Source organism: Schistocerca piceifrons, chromosome 7, assembly GCF_021461385.2.
Source record: "Schistocerca piceifrons isolate TAMUIC-IGC-003096 chromosome 7, iqSchPice1.1, whole genome shotgun sequence".
NCBI lineage: Eukaryota > Metazoa > Arthropoda > Insecta > Orthoptera > Acrididae > Schistocerca > Schistocerca piceifrons.
The window spans coordinates 583,732,353-583,753,105 of NC_060144.1; the positions used below are offsets into that span (position 1 = coordinate 583,732,353).

Consider the following 20,753-nt stretch of genomic DNA (forward strand, 5'->3'; position numbering starts at 1 on the left):
GTTGATTCTTCCCCATCCCCTCACCCTTCAGATAGCCACTTCTATTCCATTTGAAAGCTGCATTCCAGTCTGAGCTACCGAAGATGGTGGTCATGTGTGTGTAGGTGTGCTTGCTAGTATGAATGAATGTGTGTTTCCTTTCCTGAAGAAGACTTTGGCCAAAAGCTAATGTGTAAGTGTCTTCTGTGCAACTCAACATGTCATCTTTACAGTATGTCTGTACAGTATTAATAATGATATGTACTGAGTAGTACGTCAGGGTTATTCCTAACATTCAAGGCACAAAGCACAGTCCGTGTGCTTAAAGTGTTTCAAAAATTCAAAGAATAGTTTGTTCTTTGACTCTGTCTGTTACTTCAGCATACAAGTTGGTTCTTTGTGGTAATGGATATAAATTTCCAAATCATCTGATGATGTCCATTGCACCTCCTTTGGCTACAAAGTGTAAAACTTTTAGATTCTCATGTCTTTAAATGTTCTATGAACACCAAATGTGTAATAGTATGCAGGGAAGCATGTTCTCTGTATCTTTCTCTGAAAGTTCTACCAGTTTGGACTTGTATACAGAGTCACAATCACTACAGGTTATTTTGTACATGCCTCATTTCTGTATTGGGTTGACTGTTCCATTGAATGTATCAACAACATTGGTACCATGTCATTATTTCTGAATCCTACATAAATAATAATTTTGCTAAAAATATGTGCCAAATCATTTGACAGTGGGCAAATGTAACTCATACTGGAAAGAACTTCCTGTCTACTTCTATTTCACTCTAAGGAAATCTCGGGTAGTATATCAGAATTCTTCCTAATGGTCTTTGAGTACATATGATCAATTAATTCAAGCTGAAACCCATTACTGAATGCTGTGCTCTTTAAAACATGGCCTTTGTAACAGAAACTGTGATCAAGAGTGTGTGTGTGTGTGTGTGTGTGTGTGTGTGTGTGTGTGTGCGTGTGTGCGTGTTTTGTCTAATTCCAAGCAAGGCCTTTTTAACTGAAAGTTTACTTGTTTGACAGTCTTTCTGTTGTGCCTATCTGTGACTCAGCATTTCCACTACCTGGTAGTAGTAATCTATCCTTTTCATAGTACTGCACTATTGCATTCTGGTTTTTCCACATTTTAGAAAGTAACAATACAACATTTTTCCTAAACCTGCTGTCTACATTCATTAACTTCAGTAATAATGTCGGAGCTATTGATAAATGTCATTTAAAGAAAAATGGTGGTAAAATTAAATCACCACAAAATTAGCATCTTCTAGAGATGAAAGATGCAGAAGGATAATATAAAAAAGGCTTTCTATATTTAGATAGGTTCAAGTGACCACTTTCTGTAATAGCCTACACTGATGAAGACGTGTGAAATGTAAGTGAGTTACTACACAGTTTACATGGCTGAGGAATATTGCATTCAAATGATTAACAGAAAAATGAGGCTTGTTCTATGATGCTGAAGTCTAAGTAGTTCCCATGCTGACAAGACATACTGAAAGCAATAATCCACTTGAAGGTATGAAAAAAATATTGTGCAGTCATTTACACAAAATTTTACAAGACATATTGAAAGTAATACACAACGGTCTCAGATACACAGTTGATTTTCTCCGACATAAATGGAACAGTAACCAGTATCCATGCTCCTTGCACATGCTTTGGAACCATAAACAAAAAGAAATCTGTGTTTTGCCTGACAACTCCACTTAATAGGGAGCAAAGGGAAGACAACAATATGCTTTAGAGGCAGGAACTAATATGTAACAGTAACGCTGATACTACTTCTATAAATATTGTTGACTACCATATTAAAAAGCAAAATAAGATATACACATTAGCATCAATAGCTCTACAACAGGACATACTAAATTGAGTTATGGAGACCTTAAGAGATGGTGGTCCACTCGAATGAGTGTCGTGGTCAGCCAGGACAGATGAGTTATTTTCATCTACGACTATTACTTCATATTCACCATCGTCATGAGAAAGTTGTTGGCATATTTCACGAGGGTGAGCTGAAACACAGAGGAGTACATATGATTAATTTTTAACTAATATAGGATAAGGAATGAACTTAAATGTTTTTACATACAGTTATTTTTAACATAACAAACATGTTGTTCTTAGTGAAAGGTTATTCTCCTCCCCTTACCACTGTCTGTGTCCCATTTAGTGAGATAGCTCTACCAGTTTAAACATTTTTCATCATTTTGATTATATTTAAAGTTGAAAACCAAAAAAAATAGTACATAATCAGCTACCTTCCAGATGTACATCTGCTTCTCATTATTTCCACGTATAGCCACATGATTTTATTCCGTATTTCTGGCCCAAGATATTTTATTGGTAACAAAGAATAAGTACTAATATGACAACATATTCCAAGCTATCATGTAAAACAGTAGGTAACTGAACATTAGAAGTTGTGTCCATATGTGGCAATCAGAAATGAAGGTCTGATAGAAAATAAAAGTTATTCACATATTTATGTATAAAAAGACATGATTGCTGAACCATCTCTAGCAACGCGTCAATCGAGAGCAACCCCCCCCCCCCCCCCCATATTTTTCTTTCATTACTTTCATCTTGTGATATAATAACAATATGCTGCTAGAAGAAAAGTGCAGTAACCTCAAGGACAATGCCACTTCATGAAATATGATGTGACAAGTAGTTCATCTTTGTAGGAGTATATGTACACAATTTCAGACCAAATTAAATACACATGTCGAGAAGAAGATGCCCGAACAGTCACAGCAGTACACTGTGTACCCACTCCGATGGCAATGCAGGAATGTATTCTCACAAACAAATGATTGTTAAGGTGCCAAATGCCATCCTTCGATATACTGTCCCAAGCAGCTTGCACCTTTTGTTACAATTCGGGAAGTGTCCTTGCAGGCTCCGGACAATGAATAAGTTTCCAGTTCACGATCGCTCATAATTGTTCAACAGGAGAGAGATTTAATCATCTTGCTAGCCAGGGCAGTGGTTGTAAGCCATGAAGAGCATGCTGTGTCACAGCAGCCATATGTGTGGAAGTGTACTATCCTGCGCAAAAAACACACCACCCTCCTGTCAAAGAAATGGCAGTAACGTTGGACAAACAACCTGCACAATACAGTGGGCACCTGTTATTTTACCCTGCACAAATCAAAATGTGACCTCGAGTTGTAACTGATGCGACCCTCCTCCCTCCCTCACACCATGAAGCCTGGGATGGAACCTACGAGTCACAAGCAAATACACACTGGAATAGGCTGCTCACTAGTTCCGAGCCACACACGAGTACGTCTGTCACTCGCGTTCAGACAGAATCTACTCTGAAATGATAATTAAATCAAGACCCTAAGATGTCGACAGGCGTTGATATACGTCAATGGGGACAGTTGAAAATGTGTGCCCTGACCAGGACTCGTACCTGGGATCTCCTGCTTACATGGCAGATGCTCTATCCATCTGAGCTATCGAGGGCACAGGCGATAGTGCGACTGCAGGGATTTATCCCTTGCACGCTCCCCATGAGACCCACATTCCCAACTTAGTGTCCACACACTAATCCGTAGTGCCCCTGCCCATTACACTCATTACTCACGGCAGACAATCTTACCGAGTATCGTATGAGTTCGGACAATGCATGTGCATCCAACACAGAAGAAGAAGGTCAATGGCCACTTAGCCTTAACTATATGAAGATGGTATCTGTTTTTTCGGACATGTCCAAAAGAACAGATACCGTCTTCATACAGAATCTACTATTGTCACTGAAGACAACTGTGTGCCATTCCACTCACCAGTTGACTTTTTCATGACAACAGAGTTGCCATGATTGTGGTGTCATGGTGTCAGTGGTAGACTGGCCTGAGGCATTCATTATCTTAGTCTCGCTGCAAGCATATGTTTCCCAACGGTTCTTGGTGATACATTGTGTGCAACGTGTGCCCTGATTTCTTCTCTGGACGATGTCTGGTTGGCCACTGCTGCTCTCACAATGTGTCAATGTCGATGTGCATCTGTACTGCGTGGACATCCAGAACCTGGTCTGTGGAATGGAATGTTCCACAGACTACTGCTAAAAGCAGAAACATACCACCGATATACTGTGCCTAGCATGTGCAGCAGCTCACTGATATGTCCATCTACCTTCCAGCAGGCCCATAATGTGACCCTGTTCAAATAGTTGAACTTGTCCAACATGAGTACGTACTCATCATTGCGGCACGGTCATACCCTGCAACGAATGTTGCAAGCACTGTTCATCTCTAAACTCACCAAGATTACTACTGCCTGTTGTGTCAAAACCGAGGGTGCACAGAAAGGCCTCCTGAATGCCATCCAATAGCCAATGACTGTGAAAAATGAATCACTAACACTACAACCCCTCAGTATGCACATATTATATCCTAGTGCAGTACAGTCCTTGAAGGTGTTACATTTTTTCCAGGAGTTTGATAAAAATTCACAGTTTCATAAATCAGCACTCTACGAGACATTCAACTTCAATTACTTTAATAAATAGTCAATGATGCTAAGGGTCTCATGGAATAACAAGAAACAATGCTGACAACTTGGTGTATTGTTCCAATGAATGGACTTGAAATCGTCACACTACACATTCAGAAGAAACACCGCAACTATTCATTGCTTATTCTATGTGTGCCTAATACCTTATTGTATGTTACCCAGATTTCAAGACACCAGTTATCTAAGCTGCACACTGCCACTGCTCCTTGGATCATCTAAATCATTAATTTGCAAGAAGCTTATCCTCAAGGATAAAAAAGTTATACTATCTCTGTTTCTACAGTTTCACCTCTAGAGCTCATAGATACAGCAGACTATCTGTAGTTGTTGTAAGTTGTTTCCTTAAGTGAAACTTAGTACTAAGCACAAAACAATTTGTTTTCCAATTGCAGATACATGATATTTTTTATTAAAAATCTTATAAGAAGTTAACATTCGAGAATAATACTGCATTCAAATTAATAATTGTGTTTTACTGCTCAAACATGTTTCAATGGTGTTGTACACCTACAGTGGGCATTTCCTTTTATATTGAAAACACTCACTAAAGATTATATACCTGTACTGAAATACCGGTATGTGATTATTAATAAAAGTGCAGCACTCTTCTTAATAGCTAGAGCATATTGTTATATTTCATAAAAAAAAAAACACATAATTTATTTGTGATAGTAAAAACTGAAAAATTCTGCCTTAGAAGACAGTGATCTTTAGTAAATTACTTATTTATTGTCCTGAAATCATAGGAAAATGGAGCAACAGAAATCCATGATAGAAAATACCCTTTAAATGTTGACTTGCTTCTGGTATTAACTGGTAAGAATGCTCTTTGGTGATTTCTAAAGGTTCTAACCGTAAGGTGGCTCGCGGAGTATAGATGTAGATGTAGATGAAGATGAAAAATGATGCTCTCTCTCTCTCTCTCTGCTCAGTCTTAATTAATGGAATCCTATTCCCATCTGAGTTGCCAATGGCACCTTCTATTGGCCGATTTAGATTTGTAATCTACAAGTTTCATATAGAGCAATAATTCTTCATAAATATCATTAAATTAGTCAGCAAACAATTTTATTAAATAATTTTTATTTGCCCTACAAGACAGAATAAATACTGAGAAGATTTAAAGCAGTTCTTACATTAATGAGCTAAATGTGGACTTTCATGAACAAAGCTAAGAAAAATTATTATTAAAATAAATTAAGTTTCATGAAGCAGAGAGATAACTGGAAAGAAATGCGGTAAAATCATTAAACTGGCACTGAAAAATGCAAAATCACAGCTGTCCTTAGGGTTAATGGGTAACACTCCCTAGCAGCCTAGATAGAATATTATAAGACAAAACACAAGAGTGATATATTTCATTTTCATTTCATTTTTCGTTTCATTTATTATCATCCTTTTCATCATTTACATGATATAGGAATTTTTTTACATATAAAGCAACACTTCTGCAACAGCAAAATTCTATATGTCTGCAACAGCAGAATTGTATATTGCACATTAGGTACTGATAGCTTCTGTTACTTCAATACTGAAGATAAACATTTCTCAAACAAATTTGTCCTTGATGTATGAACAACAGCTACAAGCCTTAAACAATGAAAAATCCATGACAGAATAACAACAACATGAAAAGAATTTGTTGCTACTCTCCATGTAGAGGGGCAGTGAGTGGCAGACAGGAACATCTATCAGACTAAGTTCTTCATCACTCACACACACACACACACACACACACACACACACACACACACACACATTCACATGAACACAAATCACACATGTGGGCACTGTTGTCTCAGGGTGTTTAGGACTGCCTGCAACTATATCAGAAGTGAAACGCGATCTCTACTGGGGTGGGTAATGTGGTTACCAAAGAAGCATGGGTAAAAAGAGAGGGGGAGGGGGGCCTAACAGGGTAGGGATGCGGGAAAATCGTAGTGCTTCATGTAGGAGAGTGAAGGGATGTGGTGGGGACAGGGTAGTGTGCTGCTAGGTGCAGCATTGGGAGGCTGTGCTGAGGGGAAGCAGGGGAGGGCAAAGAGGAAAGTAGAGGAGGGGAAACAAATACGCAAGTGAGCTAATGAGATAGAAAGCATGTTTATAAAGCTGGAGAGGAAATGGGAAAGAAGATAAGAAGGCCAGGGGGGGGGGGGGGTATGGGAAGGACAGCTACATTGCAACGAGAGCTCGCACCTGTGCAATTCAGAAAGGTGATGTAGGAGGGAAGCAGGGGCTGTGGAGCAATTATTGTAATCAAGCATATCATGTTTGGTGACCTGCTCAGCAACTGGGTGGTAGGTAACAATTAGGTGCTGGCAGTTCATGTGGACAGATAGCTTGTTAGCTGTCAAGCCTGCATTGAATACAGTGCAGTGGTTGCAGTTAAGTTCATACATCAAGTTGTATCCACTGTACTGCATTCGACACAGGTATGATAACTAACAAGGTATCTGTCCCAATGAATGGTCACCACCAAAATGCAGTCAACAGGCACCACGTACACCCCATTGTTGAGCATGCTGCCCACCACAATTTGCTTGACTTCAATGACTGTTTCATCGTCTGTGGCTTCTAGAAGCTTCCCATCAAAATCAGCTTTTCTCAGTTGCACAGGTGGGGAATTCTCACAGCAAACATCCTTCATTCTCATAGTCCCCTCCAGCCTCAATATCCAAAGGTCCTTGACCTCCACCTGCCTATCCCCCTCCCTCCCGTATCTCTAACCTACACGTCCCTTCTAACACAGCTGCAAAACCTACATAGACCTTCCCCTTCTCTATGTCCCTCCTCTCCCCCGTGCTTCCCTGGCCTCCCCAGCACAGCCTCCTGATGCTGCTCCTGGCAGTCCACCATCCTGTTCCCATCACATTCCTGAACACTCTCACTGGCATCACTAGCATCTTCCTGCATCCCTGTCCTGCCTTGTTCCCCCTCTCTACCCCAAGCATCTTGTGTACCCACACTCCCCACCCCAGCAAAGATCGGTGCTCACTATCGATGCAGCTGCATTTGGGCCTTAGTGTAAATAGATGACAGTGGTCATGTGTGTGAGTTGTTACTGTGTGAATACTTGAGAGTCTTGTTTTGGCTATGTCTGATGAAGACTTATTCCCAGTCCAGAAGGTGAACAACATATAGCAATATTTTTCACTGTAGCTGCCATTCAGACCCTCTTCTATGTGGAGAGGATCAACCCATCCTTTACATACAAATATCAATTTGACAAAAATACAAAACATAGGACAAGACCTCTGAACAGATTGTATTATTGCAATAAACCTGTCGGTACCATTCTGGTACAAAGACAGTCGGTAAACTTTGTAACAAAAATAAAACAATGAAATTTTTGAGCTGCACTCAGAGAAACAAAAATACAGAGTTTTCATTGAAATTGTTACAGAGCTGATATACGTATAAGACACCTAACAGTGGGCTGCAGTATGTCATCACGGGTACTGAAACTCTTGCTCAACTACGTATGATACGCAAGATGATTTTTAATATTCTATTGACTCAAGCATATGAAAAACAGCACAGTGGTTCAAACGATTAGAAAATTTTACAAATGCTGTATGAATTATACAATTAAATACATGTACTTATGATCATCATCTGTTGTATAATCCACTACACAAGACACAAAATTTACCGAAACCAATATATATCAACAGTGACATGCAAATTATATTTTTTTGTGCATGTGGTACAATATTTTCTCAAGAAATAGTTGTAAAAAAAAATTACAAGCAACAACATGCAGTCAAAAGCATTTTCTAAATAATGACATACCCTAAAGAGAACATGCACTGAAGCAAATGTCTGTCACACAAAAGAAATTAAAGTAACATGAACCATTAGTAATTTTGAAAAAATATACATCAAAATTGCAAACTCTTGGGGTAACAGAGCAAGCACACACTAAAACACACAGTTTAAAAACATTCTGCCTATAAACATCCACAAACAGTTTAATTTCAATCACTGCTTTTAATAAGAATTACCTTGATTATTTATGGTTGAGTTCCTATACCTAGTTGGCACATGATTGTTGTTGTTGTTGTTGTTATTGTTGTTGTTGTTGTTGTGATTTTTGTAAAAAGGATGACGGCGAAGGAAAGGCTGTTGAACAGCATTGGGATGAGACCCAGGAAGGAACTGAGGATAAACATGATGGGACCACTGTGGGAAGAGAGGCCTCGCTCCAGTCTCTATTGGCCAGCATGAAGAAAAACAGAAAAAAGCAATAGCATACCGAATGTTAAAACTTTCAAATTCTGTTACTTAAAATTGTATATGAAGGCAACAGAGCAAAACACACTGAATATGAGACATACTTTCTTCTCTGTGTTAACACAAGCTCTTAAATTCCTGAACATCTGACTACAACATAAACACAAAAAAATTCTTTTAAAAGTGTCAACCACTTTAAAGGGGGTGGAGATTCTCTAGGGAAAGATCAACACCAATACAAAAGAATCAGAAAGTTTCATATCAAAACTCTAAACATTCAGAGAGGAAAATCAATTGCATAACCAAGTGTCAAACCATAACAAAAAAGGTAAGTGATACATCTACGACACCTACAATTTATGTATATTTTTCATCACAAGTCTGCTCTATCACTATGAATTGAATAGTGTCATCCTTGCATTCCTGGAAATTGTATTACGAAATTTTGATCTACCTACAGCTAGTCAGTCATTCATTACCAACAGTAATTATGTGAGGGAGATGAGTGTCAACATTAGAAGTAATTATTCATAAAGATTCACATTTTCCTTTGACACCTGAAAAAAGGCTACCAGGTAATCTCTGTACACAAACAGAGAGAAATTTAAATTTGTCTAGTTCATTTATTTTATACACTCATCTCCAAGTCAAATCAACACTCTCACTACAGTAGCAGTCATGCCCAACTTCCTTCTTCGTATGAAAAAAGAACACCATAAAAAGTATTTAACAGCATGCATATTACACACAGATTTCTGAAAAATGCTCTAACAGGTCTTGTGATTATCCTTCTCTGCTATGCAAAGAGTTTTGATTAAGAAATGGAGAAACGACAGATTATATCAAATACACCAAATTACATTATGATGAAGTTAGATATCAACTTCCACATGAAGTACATAGTGACACATGTAGATGTACACCTGTTGGCACTGTCCTTCAAAACCAGTACTTTTTGCAAAACTGTCTTACAAAACTTTTAAATGCAAATCAAACAAAGCAGCTTTGCACTAATTTGAGCGATTCTTCCCCGTAACTGACAAAGTGGTAATTTGTTTCCGAACTGTGAGAGCATCTGATAACTTTTGGTGACAGTGCTCATAACAGAAAATGTAAATCAATCATTAGTGTAATGAGGTACACAGACACAACATATGGAGATTTTTGGTTGATATTTTAGGCGCCACACAAATTCACATTTACCATTTTGCTTCACCATAACTCACGGAAAAAATGAAAGTTTTGCACAACAATAATAAAAGTTTTACATATTTTACCAGCTGAACAAACTGCCTTGAGATACTATGTTCTGCAGTTACTCATAGAATTCACACTGAAAAACACAATAAAGGCTATAAACTGGTGAAGGTCTCCATTGGCATACCAAAAACTGCAGCATACCTGCAGAAACCTCTCACGACTCGTACAAGTAAATTGTGCAAAACCATAAAGCTCCTTAATCCACAATCATAAAATACAAAAATAGTATGAATTGTAATGTATAGTTAACTACAAAATTGACAACACAGGCTGGGGGAGACAGCCTAATAAAAAACTTGATAACCACATTTCAAAGTTTATAACAATGTGCAGATGTGAAGATTAACAACTGCCATCAAAAATATACAGACATATGCTGAACCCAAGAAAAATGTGACTGAAAGAATGCTTCATAATTTTGGAAGTTATGGAGAGCAACCCTGACCAAAAAATAGCAATAATCTTCCATCGCATTCTAAGTTCTTTACTCTGCTGGAAAAACATTTTTATCTACAGAATCAGTAAATGTAACCACTCACTGAAGAAGAAAACCATGAGTGGTGGTTGACAGAATACAGGAGATACATAAATGGTACATTAGAATATCACCTTTTGTTCTTCAGAGTACACAAACACTAAAAGCAACATTGTCCTGGAAATGTGGACAAAATGTGCGATTGGTAGTGTTCACACAATGTCTCATGCCAATTGGACAAAGTTACTTTTTTGTGCGCGACTTTTGAAAGAGAACAAAAATTAGTAAGCTCACCTAACATGTTCCAGGTATAGTATGTGTATCTATATTTCTTCTAACAGCTCCAACACACTCTTTATTTATTCAATTGTTTGTATTCCACCCATGATATTCAGAATGGAAGAATCATTTTATTCTCTCAATCTGGTGAGTCATTCATTTGATAAGGGTGAAAACTGAGTACTTGTGAGGAATCACTGTACAGATACTTATCCATTCAAGCATTCTCAGTACATCTTCATATCGTTATAGCATATGTAAAGACAGAGCTCTCTGCAAACTGAATGATGGTAAAATCTACTTCTTATTGATCTAAATCAGACGGCCACAATGGCAAACAAAGGGAACTTTGGACTAGTTTTGCACAAATCTAATGATGAAAAACGCTGCAAGGAGGATTTGCACATCCACTGAAAGTTTAGGACACTCCATAATATTTCCTTCAATTCTTATTAAAGGCAAATGAAGATGTAATTAGAACATTTAAATTTTAACCAAAGTGAGATTTGCAAGAATTATTTTTTTTCTTTTAAAATGGTAAGCCATGATGTAGTAACTGCAGTTTCATGAAATAATTTATTTCTGTCTGTTTATTCGGTATAGTGAATAGAAAAGAGGTCTACTTAAAATCAGTTGTTGACAATCATAGTACCATCTGAAATAAAGACAAAGGTGAAGAGAAGACCACAAACAATTGCCCTCATACTATCAGAAAGGTGTTCCAAGTTGCCACTCTGATGAAGGAAAACAAAAGAAGGATCATAAAGTACTTCTATAATTCTGTCTCAAAGAGATTTATTCTCTTTTTCACCACGTTCAAATCATATATTTTATATAACCAAGACAGTAATGCCTCTCTGAGGCACTTCTCCTACAATGTGTTTGTACTTTGCTCCTCCATCTCTCCATCCACATTTTTAAATATTCAAAGAAATATAATATGCTCTGTCATCCGTTATGAGTATTTTAAGAATATCCTAAAAAAATGTTCAGAATAAAAAAATAGATGAAATTATCTTCATAAATCATCATAAATAAAGAGAAATACCCCACAAAATGAGGTTCCATCATGATATAAAAAGAATATTATTGCAGTTTATTTGGAGGACACATGTGTACTCCAAAATTAAGAAAATTAATTTAGAACCATGTAAAAACCTACTCCTAAGACTCCAGTGCCATATTTTTAGATTTCCGATAAGTTGTTGACATGGTATTGTATTTGTATTTGTATTTCTTTATTGGTCCTGTAAATTGTGTTTAGGTACATATTTTGCACAAACGATGTAGGACAAGTCAGACTGTTAATGAAGGTACAAGCATACAGAACACATTCCCAGATATGTGAGTGTCTTGAAGACTTCTTCAGTAATAGACCCAGGTATGTTGTCCTCGATGGTGAGTTTTCATCAGAGATAATAGTATTGCCAGGAGTGTTCAGGGAAGTGTGATAAGACTACTATTATTTTATACATACACAAATGATCTGGCAGACAAGGTGGGCAGCAATCTACAGTTGTTTGTTGACGATGCTGTGGTGTACAGGATGATTCAAAGTTGACTGTAGGATGATACAAGATGACTTAGACTAGTCAGAGTGACGAATGGCAGCTGGCTCTAAATGTACAAAAATGTAAGTTAATATGGATTAATAGGAAAAGCAAACCCATAATATTCGGACACAACATCAGTAATGTCCTACCTGAGGTAGTCAGGTCGTTTAATATCTAGGCATAATGTTGCAAAGCTATACGAAATGGAAAAAGCATATGAGGATTGTGGTAGGGAAGGTGAATGGTCAGCTTCAGTTTATTCGGAGAATTTTAGGAAACTGTGGTTCATCAGCATATAGCATGCTAGTGCGACCTACTCTTGAGTAATGCTTGAGTGTTTGAGATCTGCACCAGGTCAAATTAAAGGAAAACATTGAAGCAATTCATAGGCAGGCTCCTAGATTTGTTACCAAAAGGTTCAAACAACATAACAGGTTCAAACAACACAAAAGTGCTGCAGAGATGCTTCAGGAACTCAAGTGGGAATCCCTGGAGTGAAGGCAACATTCTTTTTCAGGAACACCACAGAGAAAATTTAAAGAACCAGCATTTGAAGCTGACTGCAGAACAATCCTACTGCTATCAAAACACATTTCATTTAAGGACCATGAAGATGAGAGAGATTAGGGCTCACATGGAGGCATATAGGCAGCCATTTTTTCCTTGCTCTGTCTGTGAGTAGAACAGGAAATGAAATGACTAGTAGTATAGGGTACTCTCCTCCAGACACCTTTGAATGGCCTGTGGAGTGTGACTGTAGATGTAGATACACATAAAAATGTAGTGTGAAGACCCTAAGCAAGTGACTCAGCCGAATGTAAAATTATCATAATTGCACTAGACACGTTGACCAGAAGAGTGTGATTGTGGTACAGAGATGAATAATGGAAAATGTATCTATTAATTCTGATATAAAATATGTGATAAACAGATACATTGAAACATTCATGGTACATTCCTCACACATTTATGTTAGAACTCATTTTCTTCAGCTCTTAATTGTACATCAGTGACGATAAGTACATAGAAACTGAATGCACCAGTTTTCCACATGAAACCCTTTCTTACATGAGAAATTGAAAAGGCCTTTCATTAAGGTGCAATACTTCTGTGTTTTGTATGGGACAGGTGAACATTTTCCCTTGCCTCCATGGTCTCCACACCTAAACCCATTAGAGCTGTTTCACATAGCGGCATCTGATAGCTATTACTTATCAGATTTATTATTTGCAATAAAAGGAAAAGATAAATTGCTACTTTCCACACAAATGACACAACAAAAAGACACTTACACATTAGCTTTTGGCCAAAGGCTTCATCAGAAAAGGAAACACACACACACACACACACACACACACACACACACACACACACACACATTCATTCACACAAGTAGGTACACCTCATGCACATGACTGCCATCTCCAGCAGCTTGATTCATCTTTTTGTTGTGTGTGTCTGCAACTTAATGTGTCATCTTCATGGTAAGCAGCAATCTACCTTTTCCTTACTTTGTTGATATTCCAACCAGGAAATTCAATTGTTTAAATTTATTATTTATTTACTTTTATTTATTTATTTCATGTTCTGTTCATCCATGCAGTGATCTGTAGTACAAGAAACACAATGTCTTCATCTCCATATTGTGGAAGGCTGTGAACCAAGACACAACACTATAGCAATATAACAGGCATTCAGAATTCAACGTGAAGGCGGGTTGTTGCATACTTCAAAGAAGAGCATTTTCATCATCTCATGCAAGAAAGAGTTTGAGGTAGTTTCCTTGTACATTCCATTCCTGGGTATCATATGATTAATGTATTATGAACAGTTACACAAAATGAGTTCTAAAATTAAAATAAAGCATTTCCAGACTCATGTTCCTGTAAAATATTTAAAATTTTGTAAGTGTATGTAATTTGTCCAGAAATTTTAGCTGTCTCTTTTTGTTACATTCTGTATATAAAGCATTTAGGAAACAAACATGTATTACATTACACTATGATAGGGCATGTAATGTAGTTTTTGATTAGACAACATTTATTGTGTATATAGTACTTATTTCTGAGTTTCATGGGGCTATTAGGAGAGAGGATCTCTTCTGGTGAATCAGCTGAGGTTTACATAGCTGTTTCATTGCACACACATGAGAATAGCATTCTGTGTTTCTAATTGTTTTTGAACTTGATCTGCTGTAAGATTAGACTGAAGTGATCATAAGGCATTTATTGGCCAGGATATCCCCTTCAGGATTCGGCCGCCATATTGCAAATCTTTTTAGAATTATGCACCATTTGTGCATCACAACTGTCAGATTAACGTCATTGAAAGTATTTTTTGTGAGTGAATTCTATATAAGAATGGAATCAAGTTGTGTTTGCATGTGGGTTGAGCCTGACAATTTATGTAAACAAGATTGTTTTCAAAATTTATCATTTTATATTGAAAAATCAGAGCGAACTTGAACCCATTTTCAATGAGCAAGTAACTACAAGTAGTGATAGGGCACCAATTCAAATTTTTTATCTTTTTACTTATGTACCTAAGCAGAGCAGTGGAATTCTTTTGTCTATTCTACATATAGTGCACAACACTCTTTTCAAAACACTGTGGTGTACCAGTTAGCTTCACTCACTGGCATGCTGCGGGTCATCACTTAAGACCCAACCACCAGCAATTATTTGTTATTTAGTATTTATCATTTCTGGAATGTTCTCAAAAGTTCATATGTTTGTATATTCTGGAATATTCAATGCCTGTATAAATGGCAGCACTCTCCATCCAGGAGTTCAGTTCTGTTCTCACTGTACATTGGTGCCCATAACAATGATGCTTCTAATGCTAAGTGTTGTATTTCATTTCTGATCCTACTTTCATAATTGAACCTGACACTATTTACAACATGACTATATTTTATAACAATGAAATGTAAATGAGAACAGATTACAGGCCTCTCTCTCTCTCTCTCTCTCTCTCTCTCTCTCTCTCTCTCTTTTTCCACCCCCCCCCCCCTCCTTGTGTGTGTGTGTGTGTGTGTGTGTGTGTGTGTGAAAAGTGTGAGAGAGAGATTTTATACAAAAGTTAAGCAGTAAGGCAGAAGAGTATCCACTTCACTGGAAGGAATGGTGACTTACAGAACATCCCTGGAATATTACAGAGAGGACTGTCTCCAATATTAATAAAGTGAATGAACAAAGTAAATCTCTTCTAGCTGTTTCAATGCTTGGTCATATTGTTATAACTGTATGGAAACGGTTATTCATTAAGAATGATATGAAGTCTGCAATATAATATCTAATTCTTTTACTGGTTTAGTGAACATGGCTGTAATTTATAGAAAACTGTAATTCAATTTTATCTTTATGGAGTATTTTTACTCAAGTTGCAGCAAAACAATCAGCAACACAAAACATTTTAAATATACTGTAGTTATTTTGAACTACCAAATTATCATAAATATAAATGGTTAAACAGTTTCTTATAAGAGACAATCAGAAAGTTTCCATTTGAAGGCCGTACACAGAATCAGTACACCAATCATGCAAAATCATTGTGAGCAGTGAAGCAATCATCCCAAATGCACCAGGTGTCTTGCTGCGTGAAGAAGTCCGTAAATGTACGCTGCACATCCTCATATGAAAAATATCGTAGACCCTTTAAGACACCAAAGATGTGATAATCACTTGGGGAGAGATCACAACTATAGAGTGGGTGTTCAAGTGTCTCTCACTAGTTGTTTGTACATAATGAATGAGGCTGGCCTCCCAGATCAACCGGCATCTTAAGCTGAGTCATCACCAGCACGGAACTTGGTGCACCAATCCACAATGGTGGATTTTGACATACGTGCAGCCTCATACATATTCTTCATTCTCCAGTGGATGTCCAAAGATGTTTGTCCTTTGGCCACCAAGAAAAGAATAACAAAATATTGATACTGTTTGTAATATATGGTAATGACATTACCATAGTTCACATTTCCGAATTTACCGCATGCACACTGGAAAGACAGAAGTGCCACATTAATTCCTAGCCTACATGTTTGTGCATATATAGACACATCAGAGCCACACTACACTGCATACCCCTGCAGCAATGCCCTCAAATGGAAACTTTTTGATTGTCCATTATACTATGCTTAAAAGGGCAGCGTATTATTTCAATGCATAGTAATTTTATTTAGTGGCTATAAAATTTATGTATTAGCAGTTCACAATAGCATGCATCACAAAAATTCAAGTGTATTGCATGAGACTATTAAAATACATGATATTTTTTCATAGTTTGTTCTATTTTCTTTAAATAACTTGCCTACATTAATCGGTAAAATGCTAAAGTCAGTATAATTATATTACAGATAGAGATTAATTCATATGGTTTAAGGATTTTAATAGTCTCTCACTAGTTAGAAAGATAGGAAAGAGAACAGAGAAATATAATGTAACTAGCAATACGGGAAGTGCATCTTTTGTGTGATCATGCCCATTATATTTACCAATAGTTACATACACCACATACAGACTTGAGCTTTAGGCTGCCAGACACCCTGTATAGTGCCACATTATACTGAACTTTCGTAATGGGACATTAATTTTAGACATTTGTTACATAACTATTTCTTCTTTTTTTACTTTTACTATCTAGTCTCACATATAAAAACTGCAATAACATTGTAAAATAATCAGCAAAATGAAATGAAATGAAATGTCGTGTGGCTAGGGCCTCCCGTCGGGTAGACCGTTCGCCTGGTGCAGGTCTTTCGATTTGACGCCACTTCGGCGACCTGCGCGTCGATGGGGATGAAATGATGATGATGACGACAACACAACACCCAATCCCTGAGCAGAGAAAATCTCCGACCCAGCCGGGAATCGAACCCGGGCCCTTAGGATTGACAGTCTGTCACGCTGACCACTCAGCTACCGGGGCAGACAGCAAAATGAAGCAGTAAATATGAATGTTCATGTAATGTTGACTTTGGCGAAAATGAATCAGAAAGATGTTATTGTCACTGTACTGAAGTTAAAAAGACGATAATCAAAAATGAAACACTAGTCTGTAAACCTTGAGGTAAAGAAATCTTGAAAACAAATATTATTGGCCAAATGAGTTAAAAATTCAATGTTTCATTTTTCAATTACTATAAATACCTTCAAAAAAGTGTTTGGTTCTAAAGAATGAAAGGAGAATTGGAACTTAACAGCTGTACTGATGACCTAATAAGTATACTCACTTTTTGTTAGGAAACAGCAAAAGCCATCTTCAAAACCATATGACTCTTTCACATGGTAAAAATGAACACCTGAAAATGTAAGTTTAAATAACCCAATCCCTGTTAATTTCTTTGCAGTTAGTGTTCTTTGTTTCAAGTGAGTCAATGTAGAATATATTCACCTGGAGATGAGGAATTATGCTTTGAAATGTGACCCACACAATCAAGTTTATACTGAACAATTTATTGTTTACGTCTCTGTCAACAATAAATAAAATTGCAGAATGAATTTTCACTCTGCAGTGTGGTGCATTCCAATTTAAAACTTTTTGGCAGATCTCGATAGCATGCCAGACTGGGCCTCCCACCCAGGACCTTTAAGTTTCCCAGGCAAGTGCTCTATCACCTTTGCTATCCAAGCACAAATTACATCCCACCCACACAGCTCTGCTTCTGCCAGTAATTCTCTCCCATTTTCCAGAGTTACTGACAGAAGTAGAGATGTGCTGGTGGGTTGTAAGTCTTGCTCTGATAGATCAGTCAGTAGAGCAATTGCCTCTGAAAGGCAAAGGTTCCAGGTTTGAGTACTGCTCTGCCAGGAAGTTTCACATAAATAAAATGAACATCTGCCAACAGTATGATGAAATATAAATATCTGCTGCAACAAAGAATGCTTCACTCTATCACAGTAAGCTTGCTGCAGTGACTTCACCACTGCGTTAACCAGTACAAACTTAGCAAAGGCAGTAGGAGAAAAGACAGTCTCATTGCCCAAATTCATGTAAACATCCAGAACAGATCAAAGGGATCATATACAAATTTTCTAAGAATGTGATGCAAGAATGGCGAGTTAAAATGTCTGCTGTTCATTAACTGAATCCAACTCTAATCACAATCAGTTTGCTTATACTCTTTCCATAATGTCAAAGTTTTAGTAGTTTACAGAATAACAAAGTTTAAAAGTAGTTGCAACCAAAGCCTATTCTCAGATAATATGCATCTGCAATCAAATATTTTCATGAAAAAACTGTTCTAAAATACAATATGATATGGAGGACATTGCCATCTGATGTAACAATCTGAACCTTGTCACTTTCCGGAAAGCAGATTAAAATTGTAAGATCGACACTTGAATTTAGATCCTGCCACTCATGGGCAATGCTCTTACTGGATGAGTACCCAGGCATGAGCATCCTCTCAACTCCAGTTCTGGAGTTTGGATAGTAGGAGAAAAGTGCTCACAGAAACAAAGCTGTGAGGGTGGATCATGACTCATGCCTAGATGCTCAGACAGTAAGAAGACGGTCCATGAATGGCAAGATTCTAGAATCATGTTTGATTTTGCCAAACATAACAAAAAAATTCTATTTAATTTTTATGTTTTTTAGCTCTTGTATCCTCGTGTCAGCCTGGATCAGTTAAAATGCCGTAAACACACTTTGTATTCCTTCTACTTTCATTCTGATATCCTGAATCAAGTAGAAAATTGTCATTAGCTCAAATTCAAATTATATAAAATGCAAATTGAGTTGAAACACATGTTGTAATTATGATGGGTGGCTTACTTGCACCATAACAAGTCAGCATTTGGCAAGTAGCTGTCTCAGCTGAAGGCAAGCAGTAACAAGCAGCCTCAATGAGAAGTAGTCACATACTGGAACAGGATTTTTATTTGAAGTCATCTTTTGATGGCAACATTGTTGCCAGTAATGCTGGAATTCTAATCATGAGCGTGTTTCATTCAGATGTTGATATCTGAGCTGCCAGTAAAACAAACACACAAACAATACATAGAGTGTTTCTTGTTATTAAACACAAAAATAACATCAAATCTCATGGCAAGCCTTGGATCTAAATTTCATGTAGATTTCAATAGTAAATCAAAAAATTAAAACTTACTGTATACAGATCAATTTATTATATTTAACGTTCTAATTTTAAACATGCCTATTTTCTGCTCAAGAACTCTTCTGGGTTCTGAGTAGTAATCTATCCAATTCAAACTATTATCATGTAATGAGGATGTTATGAATTACCTTGCGCTTTTAGCTGCTTTCACTATAATCACACTTTCAAGAGAAATGACAAAGTATAAAGGAATAGATAAGAGTGATGAATCTTCTCTCAGTCAGCTATAATTTTCAGCTGCTTATAGTACAAGTGCTCATAATGAGTTAGTAATAACGTGTATCACTGCCTGACAACTAAATAATGATCACAGCAGATGCAACAAATAACCCACTAAAGACCAAGTTATTGTGCTGCATAAAGCAAGGCATAATGCTGACAATGTGTGTATGTGTAACAGAGTAATACAAAACTGAAAATGAAATGATGATCTGTTTTTCAAAGCTGCAAGCACCTACAATATATATAAAGCTTTGTGCAACAAAATGGTCATGCAATAGTAGTAGTATTATATGCACTGATGTGGAGAAAGCTTTTTAAACAAAGCTAATTGTTGCAGAAGAAATGGTGTGTCACTTTTATATGATAACTAGCAACCTGCTTGGCTTCGCATGCCTAGCACTAGGTATCTGTGGCTGGACCAATTGTCTGGCATAGCAGTAATTTTGTTTATGGGGCAATGCACAGAGTTATGATTAGCACAGAGTTATGATTAGCACAGAGTTATGATTAGCACAGAGTTATGATTCAAAATCAGATAATAATACTAGGTAACAAAACAGCACCACTTTCACACAAATTAAATGATTTAAGTGGCAGACACCCCTTTTCAGGCATATTGCAGCACTTAAAAGCATGAGTGAACTGCCCTACCACACGCCAGTGGTAATGCGAACAACGTGTAAGGGATGCCACGCCACTGCTCATTTGTCAGCAGAGTAGTTAAGCCAATCCGCCATGAGTATCAAAAAACCTACAGTGGTTCCTGCAATTAGCCGTTGAGCACTTACTGCAAAAGCATGGCAAGTGACTGTAATTCATCATAGTTTAGCTAACTTCCACCAAATATTTGTAAAGTATATACACAAACTTTCCTCATGAATCAATGAATCTATTAGTGGCAATTTTATCAAACTCCCTACAGTGGTTCCTGAGGCTAGATTGCATATATAGGCAGAAAAAGGTGGTGGGGGACTTAAATTTATTTTATGTGTGGTAGGAGAATGTATGTAAATATGCATAGATTCTCGTAATAATAATTTCATGAGGCTTTATGCCCCCTCCATGAACCATGGACTTGCCGTTGGTG

At 37.3% G+C, this 20,753-nt stretch overlaps 1 protein-coding gene across 1 annotated transcript in view; it reads right to left on the minus strand.

The window, feature by feature from the left end:
- The window catches only part of LOC124804992 (neurobeachin), a 1,009,542-nt gene that overhangs the window by 841,569 nt on the left and 147,220 nt on the right, over positions 1-20,753 (minus strand). The window contains exon 26 of the mRNA XM_047265386.1: positions 1,885-2,015. Coding sequence (XP_047121342.1) covers positions 1,885-2,015 — 131 coding nt within the window. The remainder of the gene's footprint in view (positions 1-1,884; positions 2,016-20,753) is intronic.